General features: G+C 41.9%; 4 protein-coding genes across 4 annotated transcripts; 1 reads left to right on the top strand and 3 right to left on the bottom strand.

Annotated features, from left to right (window-relative positions):
* Positions 1 to 2,529: 2,529 nt before the first annotated feature.
* BDB00DRAFT_785743 (uncharacterized protein) lies at positions 2,530 to 3,922 on the bottom strand (the record flags this gene model as incomplete). The annotated part of the gene is made up of 3 exons (XM_053120556.1): positions 2,530 to 3,080; positions 3,156 to 3,638; positions 3,802 to 3,922. 3 exons carry the CDS (start codon positions 3,920 to 3,922, stop codon positions 2,530 to 2,532), a joined length of 1,155 nt encoding a protein of 384 aa, XP_052982586.1.
* A 1,197-nt stretch (positions 3,923 to 5,119) lies between these two features.
* Positions 5,120 to 6,392, top strand: BDB00DRAFT_142906 (ankyrin). Its single transcript, XM_053116230.1, has 5 exons — positions 5,120 to 5,425; positions 5,506 to 5,626; positions 5,739 to 5,915; positions 5,996 to 6,095; positions 6,195 to 6,392. Exons 1-5 carry the CDS (start codon positions 5,398 to 5,400, stop codon positions 6,279 to 6,281), a joined length of 513 nt encoding a protein of 170 aa, XP_052982585.1. The 5' UTR covers positions 5,120 to 5,397; the 3' UTR covers positions 6,282 to 6,392.
* BDB00DRAFT_869616 (uncharacterized protein) lies at positions 6,308 to 6,713 on the bottom strand (the record flags this gene model as incomplete). Its single annotated transcript, XM_053126621.1, has 2 exons — positions 6,308 to 6,441; positions 6,530 to 6,713. 2 exons carry the CDS (start codon positions 6,711 to 6,713, stop codon positions 6,308 to 6,310), a joined length of 318 nt encoding a protein of 105 aa, XP_052982584.1.
* Positions 6,714 to 8,923: 2,210 nt separating this feature from the next.
* Positions 8,924 to 11,559, bottom strand: BDB00DRAFT_953285 (IucC family-domain-containing protein). The gene is made up of 4 exons (XM_053129614.1): positions 10,866 to 11,559; positions 10,640 to 10,734; positions 9,373 to 10,557; positions 8,924 to 9,300 (listed from the first exon to the last, which is right to left on the bottom strand). The coding sequence occupies exons 1-4, from the start codon at positions 11,464 to 11,466 to the stop codon at positions 9,241 to 9,243; spliced, it is 1,941 nt and encodes a 646-aa protein (XP_052982583.1). The 5' UTR covers positions 11,467 to 11,559; the 3' UTR covers positions 8,924 to 9,240.
* Between the last annotated feature and the right edge of the window lie 1,970 nt (positions 11,560 to 13,529).

Genomic DNA, 13,529 nt, shown 5'->3' with positions numbered 1-13,529 from the left:
TTGAAAAAGCAGTTAAGAGATCAGTGCGGCATCGAGAACAATGTTTGTCCCGGTTGTCGATATATGATATTGATACAATTTCTTTGTTGCTTTGATTTTGAATATATATGTGAATGCATATTCTAATAACTTTGTAGAATCACGCGAAGATCGTAGCGTTAGATGGCAACATTCTCTCTACTGCTGAATTACGTATATGTCTTAAACCACTATATCAGCTTAAATATTAGATCGCAACATTTCTCTTAGATTATATACATACATTATAACAGCCAGTCCTTTTATATACTAATAAACATTGACGTGCACTGTATTATGCATAGTTACTTCATCATTACATGTACCTGATGCACTGCACGACTTTGCAGAGGACCATGACACTCCCAACTCAAAACAATGGATTGAGCACAAATCGGTTCACGAAGAAGATTGCGGAAAGAAGAATAAGAATAGCACAACAGCCGCAAAGCCTCGTCGTCATTGCCTACACTAAGTCGAATCTTTTGATAGCTCTACCGATTCTTGCTTCTACCAGATTTTGTGCTCACCATGCTTTTTATCAAGGGCTATCTATTTTTGATACCGACATACTTTTTGATCAACACGCCATATCTCCTTCAGTGATAGTACGGATTAGATACCCAGCAAAGTGGCCTTTTGCTACCTTGCACAGGCCGTAGGATTGCTCATGGGTAATTTCTGCGCCGGTCGATGCCTAAACTACTAATTCGCTGCATGGCCAAAAAAAATCACGGAGTACAGTCGACTGCAATAATCCGGACAGCGGTGAGATCAAGAACGCGACAAAGAATAAATCTACCATAGGCCGCTTACTCAGATTAAACGGCCATTGAGATTCCCCATATACAGAAACTCGATTACAGTCTGTAAATATTGCTCTGAAGCTAGTATTTCTATTTTTTACAGATGGTTGCTCTCCATTGCATAGCCTACTTGGCCGTTTCGATCAATATTCCAAGTATCTGGTATGATTGTAATAGATGTATTAACCGACATAAAAAGACAGGCAAATTCTGGTTTATGTACTTTGATTTCTTGTCGTATGTGCGTTCACATTGAGCAGTAGTGAGCTTCAATGTTGAAGTCACAACTTCGGCAACGTAGTAGTTATTGGTTGGTCTTAAGCCAGGAGAAGGTGGCTTGATTAGCACCTTCTGCCGGCTTCTTTTATAAGTTATTGGTGTAGGCAGGACCTTTGATAATATGTACTTCGTTCTCATTTATGTACTATTCAATTCGCTATATAATAATTTACAAGACATCATCACTCACGCTAAATAGGGCGGTCGGATCGACAGTAATGCATCCCGCTATGGAAGCTGTGGTGTCTGGGCGGATATACACCATTTTGAGCATTTTACTGATGCTTTGTTATCTAGATACTAAGCATTACTATTGTACATGACGATTTCTAGCTTTTTACGTATCTAATACGTAAATAGATGGTGCTTATTCTCGAAATGTCTGATCCCTCAAAACTTTTGCTGTGCAGTATTGTTACAGGGCAGGAGAAAGAAAAGAAGGAAGTGGAAAATTAGTCTTCTTTTATATCTCTTGCCATCAAATGGTCTGATATAGCATGACGACAATTCCAAGAGTTCCAAAGCAATCATAGAATGGATTCTACAAATCTTGGTTTTTTCGTTTACTGTATGTAAGGTAGATCATACATACATAGATCGATAATCTTATACTCTGAGAAACTACAATATGCGCTTCAAGACACTTGGCATTGTCAGTAAAATGTTGGTGCAGATTAGTAGCTATATGACAAGTGGTACTGGTAGCGTCAAAATAACTTCATACTACCATTTTGTAGCAGGAGCAGATGACTTAATATACGCACGCCATTCGTTCAAAAGGAAGTACTACAGCTTGTAACTCATGTGTTACGCTCCTCTACCAGAGAGAAGGCGCTATCTCCTTATTTTAAAAACCTTTAAATCAAATAGCGACCTGCAAAATGCAACAAAGTACCGTTTGTACATCACAAATGCACAAACAGGTATGGCTATATTGAAAATTGCAATCTATAGATCGTATCTTGGTAGAAGAAAGAACTGCTGCTGTGGAGTTGTTGTATTATGGTATCAAACCACTCCGCTCCGTAAGTTGTTCTTGTGTTACAGAGTGCTCATACATCCACAGTATGTGGAACAAACAGATCACGCGTGGGATATGATGTGTAATAATGGTCATGTTCCTTTAACCTGTATTTAAAATGCAAAGTACAGAGCAACAACAACAACATACATCATTGATGAGAAGATGTCCAGATATAGGCAGCAAGGCAAATAGAGAAGCAAAGAGAATTTCTTTTGGATTATTGTACAACTGTAATAGCAGAAAAACGATTATAGTGAAGAAATGGGGAAGAGGCAAGAGAAAAATCAGTGGCAAAGTGGCCGGTAGAAAAGTGAATGACGCCTCTCAGATGCAAATAAGTATTAAGTAGAAGAACGGGAAGATGCGGAGGTCGGGGAGGTCGGAAATGATAGAGTTAAGTAATTAATCTGTTGGTATTGGGCATTGGAATGCAGATTCTCGTACCGAAGACGTTCTTTCCCATGTAATGCCACTGATCTGCTGCTTGACGTAAAATACAACGTTAAACGATGTGCCTCCTGTAGTCATTGTGCCATTATACGGCGTTACGGTGCCTGGGTTTTGGGCTTTGATACTACAAGCAACCAAGTTCTGTAAGGTGGTATCATCGCTTTTAGAAGAGCTGTAATCGATATCAACAATGACATTGATATCGAGCATTGACTGTCTACCAGGTAAAACCATCGAGCCGGTGCTGCCTGTACCGATCTGTTTGCCAGTAGACATATCTGCTGCCCTGATTTCAAAATTGCTTATCCGTGTAGGAACCCAGTTTTCCGAGTTGTCAACCGTGAAAGTAACGTTCCATGCACCCTGGAACACATTATCTACTTTGACCAATTCGACGCCATCGGCCCAATCCGCTCCATTGAGTACAATAGCATTCGCAAATCGCGGCCACACAAAGTACCAGACGATGGCAACGATAATCACAAACACAAATGTCCCAAACACTATCGTACGACGTCGTAAACCGCAGCATCTCCGCTTCTTCTTGCGCCTTTTGATTTCAGGCAAGCCTGCTGTACCTGCAGCCAATCCTTCATTATGCTGTTGGAACGATCGATGTTGTTGCTCAGACACACTGTCCATGGCGATATTGTCCTGCAGCAGCGAGCCAACGCCACCGTCTTTGGATGGAGAAACAAAGCTCGGCAAGTTCTCTTCCTCGATATACACTGGATCAGGCGTTGCAAACGGGTCGCCTCGGTCATGATGTGAATATGGCAAATACGAATTGGCGCGCTGCTGTGAATCCATACTCGATCTGTATTTCTCAGCACCAACAGCCATTGTGATTGCCGTCGTTGGGTATTCTTGTTGTTGTTGTTGGGATCGTGGTGGTACAGCGTATGGATCGTAAGGGTCATAATATGATCGATGTTGGTGATGTTTGGACGATTTTTTCTTGTTATGAGCGTTGTTGGTATGGGAAGGCAGGCCTGGGGCGAGTCGGCTGGTGCTACTATCTGATCCTGTTCGAGAATGGATTGCTTCGGATTCAACGGAATCTTGAGAAAACCAAAAAAAAAAGAACATGAGTATAATTAGCTTGTTTGTTCCAAGTTGTTGCTGGTGACACCAACCACCTCCTCCCCCTCTACTTCTTCAACACGCAAAGAAGAGAACGATTGAAAAAAAAAAAGTACATTCGCCTCAAAATTCCAAACTTACCTGGCGTGGCGCTTTTCCGTGCTGCTCGGTAGGGATCGGCAGGTGTAAAGTAGGATGACCCATGGCGATGTTTCTTCCTCCCTGGGGAGTAATCGTATTGACCAGGTGGTGGCTGACTCATATGTTCGAAGGCAGTGGAGCGAAAGAAGAGAAAGCAGAATTGGGCCACAAAAGTAACGGTAATACAGGTGTGGTGGCGTGAAAAAGGAAAGAGAGAAACATCGAAAGAGAAAAAGAAAAGGTCTTTTTTATCCTCCAGTAACCCGCCGCACAGACGTACACAGAGAAAAGCCTCTTGTTGTTTCTAGCCTCTAGCTCTCGACAAATTTTAGACTCTCATTGCACTTGTTGTTGTGTTTATCGTCTGTGTCCACCACCACTGCCATCGGTATCTACAGTATGCTGCAAATGCACTTGCCTGCAACGTATTCCCTCTGGCAACCCCTCATTGGAACAATGAGAGACCGGTGCATTTCATTATGCATCCCTTGTATAAATGCATGGCGTGTGCTTCACCTCCTCAGTAGCCATGATCACGAACTGTACTGTTCTTTTCTTTTGACCCGCCTTCAATTGAGTGTATTTATCACCCTTGTGCAACATGAATCAATTCTATAAAAAGAAGCATGCGTCCATAAAGGTCGTCTTTTTTCCTGATATTCACTTGTATCAATGAAGAGGATTTTAAATCTGTTGGATGCTACCGATATCATTTGCGTGTGTGCATCGATACGTCTCCTTACCTTTCTGTGCTCGACCACAGGCAGCATCGTCATCGGACTCTTTCGTACACATACTGCATTGTCGCAACATGCGCGATAATCGTCCATGTCAAAAGTAGATGTTTTACTCCGAAAAACCTTATACAGTACGGACTCCAACCGTCCCCCCGGCCTGGCTGGACAATCCCGATGAAAGAGAGCGCGTTGCCAAGAGAAGTTAATTAGAGTATCTTGCATCTCCATCGTAGACCAGTTGCTTCCTACGCAACGAACACAAATAGTAAGAAAAAAATATATTTATCGAACAGAATCATCGTTAATTCTCGTGTCGCCGAGGTTTTCTTACATACCATGTCAAATTCCTGGGACTAGTATCGTGTTTCATTGTTAAGTAAAGTGCTTTTGCGTTACATCACCTGTGATGCAGCTATTATAATGATTTGGCAATTTCAACATCTAGAAAACGGGACTTGCTCAGAACGATATGTACAGAATGCTGCTTCTTGTAAGAGTGCCATTTCTCAAGCTGATATCTGGCTGGCATGCAGCAGCTTAACGATCAGCAACCTTTGATGTTAACGGCATAAACGTGACACGTTTATTGCCAAGAACTTAATCTCTTATTAGAGTTATGCTTCAAAACGCGATATCATATATGAACATGTCGTGCTATACGTGCTAGACATGTAGACTATACACAGACACTTACACTCACTTACACCAGCAACAACATGTTCCTGTAGATAACCAGTTTCCATTTCATGGGTATGCGAATTTATGGATAAAGCGGTAAAGCCAGGGATGAACAATTTCTCAACTTGCTATCTTACAAATCGTTTAATACGCTGTCAAACGCTTGTTCATATATAATACCATGGAGAATGAGGAAGGCGCCTCGAATAGTAAGTAATGGAGCTGATTACTTTGGATCAACAGTACAGAAAAGTAAGCTGACATCCTTTACTTTTTTTCTGTCAAACAGATGAGCGAATGCTTGCAGCATGTCGCAACGATCAAGATGATTTATTAAAAGAGATTTTAAAAGCGACTGATATCGATGTGAACTTTTCTGACGCGATTGGTGACACAACTCTACACTATGCGTAAGTTTCGCAGAATTTTCCTTTTTCATTTTCATCACCGTCCACTATATCACTTTGGAAGTGAAAAGGATAAATTCTTAAGGGAAATTAGTTGGTAATCCATTGTGTTTAGCGCATCGTTTGGATCCTTGGCATGCTTGGAAATATTGGTGAATCTTGATGGAATTAACTTAAACGCGCGCAATCGAATTGAAAAGAACACACCGCTTCATAAAGCGGTTCAGTACACGGAAGAAGATGTGGCCTTGGCCACGGTAGATCTATTATTGGAAGCCGGTGCTGACCCTAGGTAAGTTTGATCATCACTATCATACACCAACTAGGTCAAAGTTTATTTTTATATGTGTGTTAAATATAAATCAACAACAGGATCGAAAACGGAAACCGCATGACACCAGCTATGTTGGTAGATCCAAAGAACGATGATATGAAAGAGCTTTTCGATAATGCATTAGCAGGATACGAAGTGGTAAGGAAAGAAAGACACCGTTGCTTATTCACACGATGAGTGCCATCGATACTGTTATATTATGTGTGGATTATGAAGCTAAATGTCGTTTTCATTTAGGATGATTCCGATATTGCGGAGGATTATGCAGACGAAGGCGATGTAGGAGCAGCGGGGGAATACAACAGTGACGATTATGAGCAATAAAAAAGAGTAATCATAAGTAAGAGGTTTCAGCTAATAGTTGTCATTGAATTATCGAAAATCTTTGCCAATTGCTCGGCAGCTGGAGCCTTGTTAGGAGTTAGCTTGGTGACCCGGTGTTGCGGTAAAGTGCCTTCTACTAATGCAGGAACCATGGAAGGGTCTGAATCAGTTAATCCGTTGGGTACGTTCAGGTCTTCAAGGAAACGAGTTGGCGCTTCCCAATCAAGACATCGCCAGCCGTTGATGACTTGATGGCAGCAGGATCCATACCAAAGGCGATAGCAGCATCGGCATGGCAAAGCGGAGCTCAGAAGGTGCTGTCAAGGAAACAGATACGCCGTGAGGGTCTAATGGATGGTCAACATCATAGCCAGGATGCTTGTACGTCTTGTTCAATGCACTGATATCATAGGATAAATCATACGGTGACATAAGTGAACGCCTGCGCTACCGAAACCAACGCTATCATATAAGCAACAAGCGCATATCCCATCCGTCCTCGCCCATGACTTGTTAACAAACATTCATCCATAGCAATAATAGAAGTACAAAGAGGGATAGAGAGAAAACGGCTGGATTCACAGAATCAAGTTCATTCTTTACCCCGCAAAGATCGTGGCAAGAAGCATCTAAGGCTTGCGGCTTTTGCTGTATCCATGACTGATCCAGCACCAACAGCAACAAATGAATCCGGCTGGTGCTGCCGAGCAAAATCAATGCCTTTGTTTGAAGCTTTCAATACATAGGATAGGCTCTACAGGCACTGTGTCATATTAACAAAATTGGCGCCGTGCTGATCGAGAGATTCCACTACACGTTTGAGTAGTGTTAACTTGGCGATCTATATATATACGCATGTTAGATATGCGTGTGAATGATAGAACGTTTGTTGTTGGTCGTTATATGCTTCCAAATTGGTAACTTTTTGAATAGATCCCACATCCTGTACTGTTTTACACAACGTGAGCGGAATTGTTTTCTTTTATGATAGACAGAAGTAAAAAGTGCTTAAAAAGATAACAAGGCCTTGCTTCAAACTTATCCTTTATGGCGATTGACGGTTTTCTAATGTTTTAATTGAGGGAAAGTCTTTTTGAATAACTGTTTAAATTTCTCTAATCACGGTTATGGAAAAGAATAGTATATTCAACGTTCTTGCAGCACGGGTATATCCTTTTGACTTTGTGCTTTTATCTTTGAAGGAAACATTTTCCTTCAAGCCTGTATCACATATCCAGACTTTATAATCCGTACGACGTAGAGCAGCAAGCAGTGGTTTCATACAACAGCATGCACAGCGCCCTGATGTGGCAGTTCCACCTACGTTATAGATAAAAGACAAACAGAGTTAGAGTTATTTCACATGCTAATTTTTTCTGTTCCTCGGAGCAGAAAAAAATGGGAGTGATGACATACATTGTCAAACTGAACTTACTTATAATGCACCGCAAATACATATTTGCAATGACATCCTTGCAGCCATCAAAGGATACGGCGACAGAAGTCTTGAAAACTCGGTGATAGTGCATTTGCAAAAGGAAAAAGAAAACGTATCCAAAGAAGCAGACACTGACGGCTGGTTGTCTTGCCCGGGTAGGTGCGGACTCATTACAGTAATTCAAAAACATCAAGAGTCAGGGATACTGTTCAATGATGGTAATGTCGAAGTCCAGTATTTAAAAGGCGCGCGAGTAAGAGTTTATAATAAAATGAAGAGCTCAGATGTTACTGTTACTGCCAACAGGAACAAATCTAGTGCTGTGTCATATTTATTTATGCAAGCAACCTATACGATACATACTTTATTAATGTACTTAATCTAACAATAATTCCTTTCTGCACGAGCGAACCATTTATGATGTTGCTCTCAAATAGGAATACGCTCTAATAAAGCAATGCATAAATTTACCCTAAGGATATGTATTTTAACTGCTGTGTTTTTGTTTCACCCACCTATTCGCCGCATCTGTACGCCCTCCACAACTCTTTCTCTCACACCATGCACTAGACGTATTATGCATGACCACTTGTCTTCTCTTCTATAACCTTCAGGCGCTATAATCATAGTCTCCCAATATCATCCAGCCCAACCTCGACAACATTTAATAGCACATCAAGGACTTGTACGATGCCATATTACACCAAGGAACATTTATATCAACAGATATAGTCGAACATCAAGCAATTCATACGCGTGTATTAATGTATAACTTATATCAGACAGAACTTCCATTTGAGCTCTTGCTCCTTCTTTGATCTATCATGGTGATGTTTCTAATGTATTTCACTCTTGTAAAATTAGTAAAGACCTATTGGTGTAGGATGATGCTTAGTATAGAGTCATGGTCGCAGGATTAGGAAGGGACCAACGACATGTAACTTACTTACTCGGTTGATTATCCTGAAGGTTGTTCGAACAAATAGAAAATGTTCTTTTTCGGGTACTTCTTAATATTGTTACTGATTCGATTCCGTATCTCAAAAAGAGGTCTGAGCCCAGTTGGTTTTTATGTGCATAGATATACTCTATCCAAGCAGCTGGTGAGTAATGTAGTCGAGCTTTTCTTGTATGAGTTCAAGGATTTTTGCTACCTGAGTCCCCAAAGCGATTTGCCCATAAAGAACGTCTGAACGCAGAACCGGTTAAAATTCATAGTATTTCCTTTCAGTTACAGAAAAAGCCATATACCCCATATACACGGCTTACAAAGTCATCAAACAGCAATGTTCAAATTTAAAATATAGATGCTCTTGTTGTAGTGTACATTCATATGAACAAGAAGGAACATTAGCTGAAAAGATGCTAGAACTAAATAAAATATGTATAGAGAAGGGGAAATTTAAGAGCGAAGGACACAGGATAAAAGTAGAAAGGTAATGAGTTGTATGTAGAGTTAAATGAGAGAATAATATGATAATATGATAGAAATATGGAGATGGGGAGGGGATGTTATTTCGTTTACTGTACAAGTTCTTGAGGACGGCTGAGGATCATGTTTGGCACGGGGCTGTAAATATACTATGAATTCCAGATACAAAGACATGTTAGCATATGTTGCACAAACCCAATAAGTACATAGTGATAACTTACGTCGCGGTACAGCTCCTCAATCTTCATTCTGATCAAACATTTGCCAGGGACCTTCTCTTGCACCATAAAGAACTGATACATTGGATGATCGCGAGGAATCAACTCGGCAAGGTGCGTTCGGACCATTTCCCAGCCACGGCCATTGTGATGCATACCCAATACACGGATCAGACGCTGGAACTGTGAATGAAAGAGAGTGTGGTAGAGCAGCTTGTATACTTCGTCCATGGAATGTGCAACAACACAGCTGTCGGGAAGGACATCCAATTCAACACCACATGACTTTTTGAGCGTTGGGTTATGCGCCTTGACGCCACCAAAGTCGCGGATGACAAAGCCCTTGAGCTCGCCGGTACGTCGGTCAAATCGACACATGGTGTTCTGACCATGGGCTTCAAAAGCCACACCATTCTCCAAAGCTGGCGGAATAAATGCCTTAAGAGCAAGCTGAATGTAACGATCCAAAAATGCTATGCGCTTCTCCTCGGTATCCAAGTTCCATACATGCGTTGCCAAGGTCTCCTGGGTATCCGGTTTTTGGATCTTTTCGACCAAAGCAGCAGCCACAATGATAACGTCGTCGTTAGGGGTAGGGTTGGATGGGTATTCGATGGCTTCACGCAACACACAGCTGCAGTGCTTGGCAACGTCAGTATCTGGATGGCTGTAGACTGCACTGGCTAATTCGCGCTCGATGGTCAACACTTTGCGGTCGTAGGAGAGTCGGGGGACAACGTTGGCAGAAAAACCAGGGCCAAAGTAGGTGGTGTACGGGGTGATGGTGCGCAGGGCGGAGGAAACCTTGATGCCAACGCACAGCTTGACGGTGAGATCCTTGAGAACGTCTGGGATGGCGACCGAGCGGATGGAAGTCAGGCTGTGCGCGGTCACATTGTTCGCCTCGGGTAGTACAGACGCGTCCTTGAATCGCTCGAGAACATTGGGGATTTGAAATTCGTGAACAGGCATCAGCACGTGGTCAGCGTGCTTTGCGCGCAATTCCCGTGCGTTGCCCGTCTTTTCCAATATCGCATCGACCAACGGAGCAGCCAAAGTCTCAAATTCTCCGCGAAGTTGCATTGATGAGCGGGGAATAGACAGCAAGCGGAGCTTGGGTGTTTCAAGATTGACTTGACCAGGGTTCAATGGTGGCAATGGCGGATAGCTGCGACGTGCCTTATGCATCTGCATCACACAATAAGATTATTAATATGATGTCATCTTTCAAAATAAGAAAATAAGGCCCTCTTTTCCCCACCAAACTTACAGGATGTGTGGCGTGGCCTTCAACAATCGATTGTTCCCACTGGATGGAAGAAGATTCGAGAGTTGGCAGGGGTTTCGGATAGTCGTATGTGTAAGCTGGGTGTAGCGGGGAGCAAATCCCGAGAAATCATCATGACATAAAATTAGCATACACCATCGTCGATTGATAAGGAGTAACAACATCGTCTTCTGGTCCCTCAAAAAGTCTAATTGAACCCAAAACTTACTTTGATGAATCATAGAGCTTGCCAATTCCGATGCGATGAGATCCGTGAGCTTATCGGTCACACCAAAGTCATGGGCAAACTGTTGCCAAAGCTGGACCGCATCATAACCATCAGCCAAAGCAGCATCCCGGAAGCCCAGCTTGGTAAGGTTCTGGATCACTTGACGATAGATGGTTTCCGAATCGGCCAAAGTGTTAGGGAAGGTATTGTTCACATAAGCTTGAGGAGAGTAGATATGGGGCAGCATATCCCACGGGTCCACCAGACCAATCTTGTAGCATTGTACACCGTTCACTGTAGTCTTCTTTCCCATGTCGAGTTCCGGAACGCCGCGCAAAGGAATGACGGTCAAGACGTTGTTATCCAATGAAGAGACTCGGGCAGACGATAATTTGATTTTATCGGCCGAACCGCGGATACGCATCAACATGCACAAGCCAGTTATCGTGCCATCCTGTCCTTGCTGCTGTTGTTGTTGTGGTTCTTGTGGGCAGTAATAAGCATTCACCAGACCTTCTGAAACCAAGCACGCGACGAGTCTGGATGTGGTGGCGAATTTGCCATAGTAAGGGTTTTTGGCTGTAGAGTATGGAGCAGGCATGTTTTAGAAATGAAAAAGATATGCGAGTAGAAAAAAAAAAGAGGCAGAAAATAGCCGGCGTGTGTTGGTGTTATTAAGCAGCTGAGAAAAGAGGGAAGTAAAAGTGAAAAGCGAAAAGCGAATCGTTTCTTTTATAAAATAAAAAAAAAACTACAAGAAAAAAACCCCGCCTGCCCCCAATCGCGTTCAATAAGCCCAAGCACAATCGTTAATCAGATCCTCTGGAAGACGATCTGATAATTTCGAAGAATGGGTCGATATGCGGACGACAGAGGGATTTTGCTCAAAGGTTACACAGGGAACTCCGTATTGTGGATTTTTTTTTTCATTCAATCTCGCGACGTTGCCAAACCGTACCCTGGTCACATATTAGATACAGGTTTATATTAAGTATCTTATACCATGTTAACAAAAGTGTCCATGGGTAGTCAATGGGAACCTTGTAAGTAGTCACCGGGCTCAATAACTAACAATGGATGCTGCTCTTGTCGTGGATGACTACGAAGAGAGAGACGCGTTTTCCTCAAGAATATACCATTCTCACAAATTTAATCTTCGCTGTTGAATCACGAAGAACAGCCCGTAACTGAGTTTTTTCGGCTATCCATGATCGATCTTTGACCGTGTCACCGTACATCGCTGGACGTTGATCACTGTCGCTCCCGTTCCCGCTAACCCGATGAATGACCCCGGTGCTTACGAATGTTGTGTTCCCCTGCGATTTGAATGTCAGTAGAACAGCCCAGCATACTGTGTGCTACATTTCTACCCTTTACGGGTCTTATTTTCCTATACTCGAATGGACAATCTTCCCATATATAAAATCAAACAGGAACCAAGGGTGATTGTGCTCTGATCAAATGTAATAAGTTCAGTGTTCACGTGTTATAAACTTTAGTTATTGGATGGAGAAAAGCATAAGATCATAGTAAGCTTCTGTTTACTTTAATAAGCTGTGATTTCGACAATAACATTAATAAAGATATGCAGATGCATATTAAAGGATACACAATTCGAGCAAAGAGAATTTGGCTGCCCGATGAGCTTAGAGTTTAGAGACCATACTGCTTCACAACAGTTAATAGTTCTATTTCTGTCCTTTTTATCAGATCCGAGAATTGATTGCTAGTCTAACCTGACCCTACCAGTAGTAGTACTACAAGTAGTCTATTATCTGGTCCTATTTACTTATCTCACGCTAAAGAAAATTAATTGCAAGCATAATAACTGTTAATACGTAACTGACTACTACTTCAATGTACGCTACCCACATAATGTATGCATATGTCAAAATCCACGTATATAAAAATCGTGATCAAATGGGAGAAAAACTTGTGTACCTGTTTCCCTCTTTACACAAAGATGAAAAGAATAGTAAGTAGCTAAATACTTAAAAAGAACGTTACAAAGCAATGCATGGGTCCCTGGTGATTGTTCACGGCCGTGATTTTTTTCACGAGGAAAAAAAAGGAAGGCTCCCATACACAAACGCATTAGATTCTCGGGTCAACCTTTTGCTCATTTAGCGTCCTACTAAGAGATGATTTTTTCCTTTTAAACGGTAAAGACCAGGATCACCCTAGTACATGGTATCAAGCAAGCAGAAAGAAGAAAAGAGATTGATTTTGTCGTATTAAATAATATAGGATGTGACTTGGACAACAACGCAATTTACAGTTGTTGCACATAGCATCCAATACACTGGTACATGCCTTATTTAATCTAAAAGGCATGATAATTAGCCGATGTCACAGGATCAAACAAGCAAAATAATATCATGCCCGCCGCCCGATCTTTATCTCACTACTGTAATTGGATCACCGTGGCCAACAAGGGAGCCCAGATTAACGTGATATCGTCATTTTCATATCACATAGCTTTAGCTCGTGGTCTCTTGTAAAGAGATGTAAACCTTGTAAACAGAACAGTATTTTGGGGGAAAAGGGGATGGTGGGACATCTAATTAGCCCGATGAGGACGGGTAAATATGCAACATATCGTCTTATTTCCTGAAAAGAAGAAGTACATACCGTCACATATACTACGAAAAGGAGTATATCATC

The sequence above is a fragment of the Zychaea mexicana genome (genome assembly GCF_025766255.1).
Source record: "Zychaea mexicana strain RSA 1403 chromosome Unknown BDB00scaffold_15, whole genome shotgun sequence".
NCBI lineage: Eukaryota > Fungi > Mucoromycota > Mucoromycetes > Mucorales > Lichtheimiaceae > Zychaea > Zychaea mexicana.
This window is presented reverse-complemented; position numbering and strand designations above follow the sequence as displayed.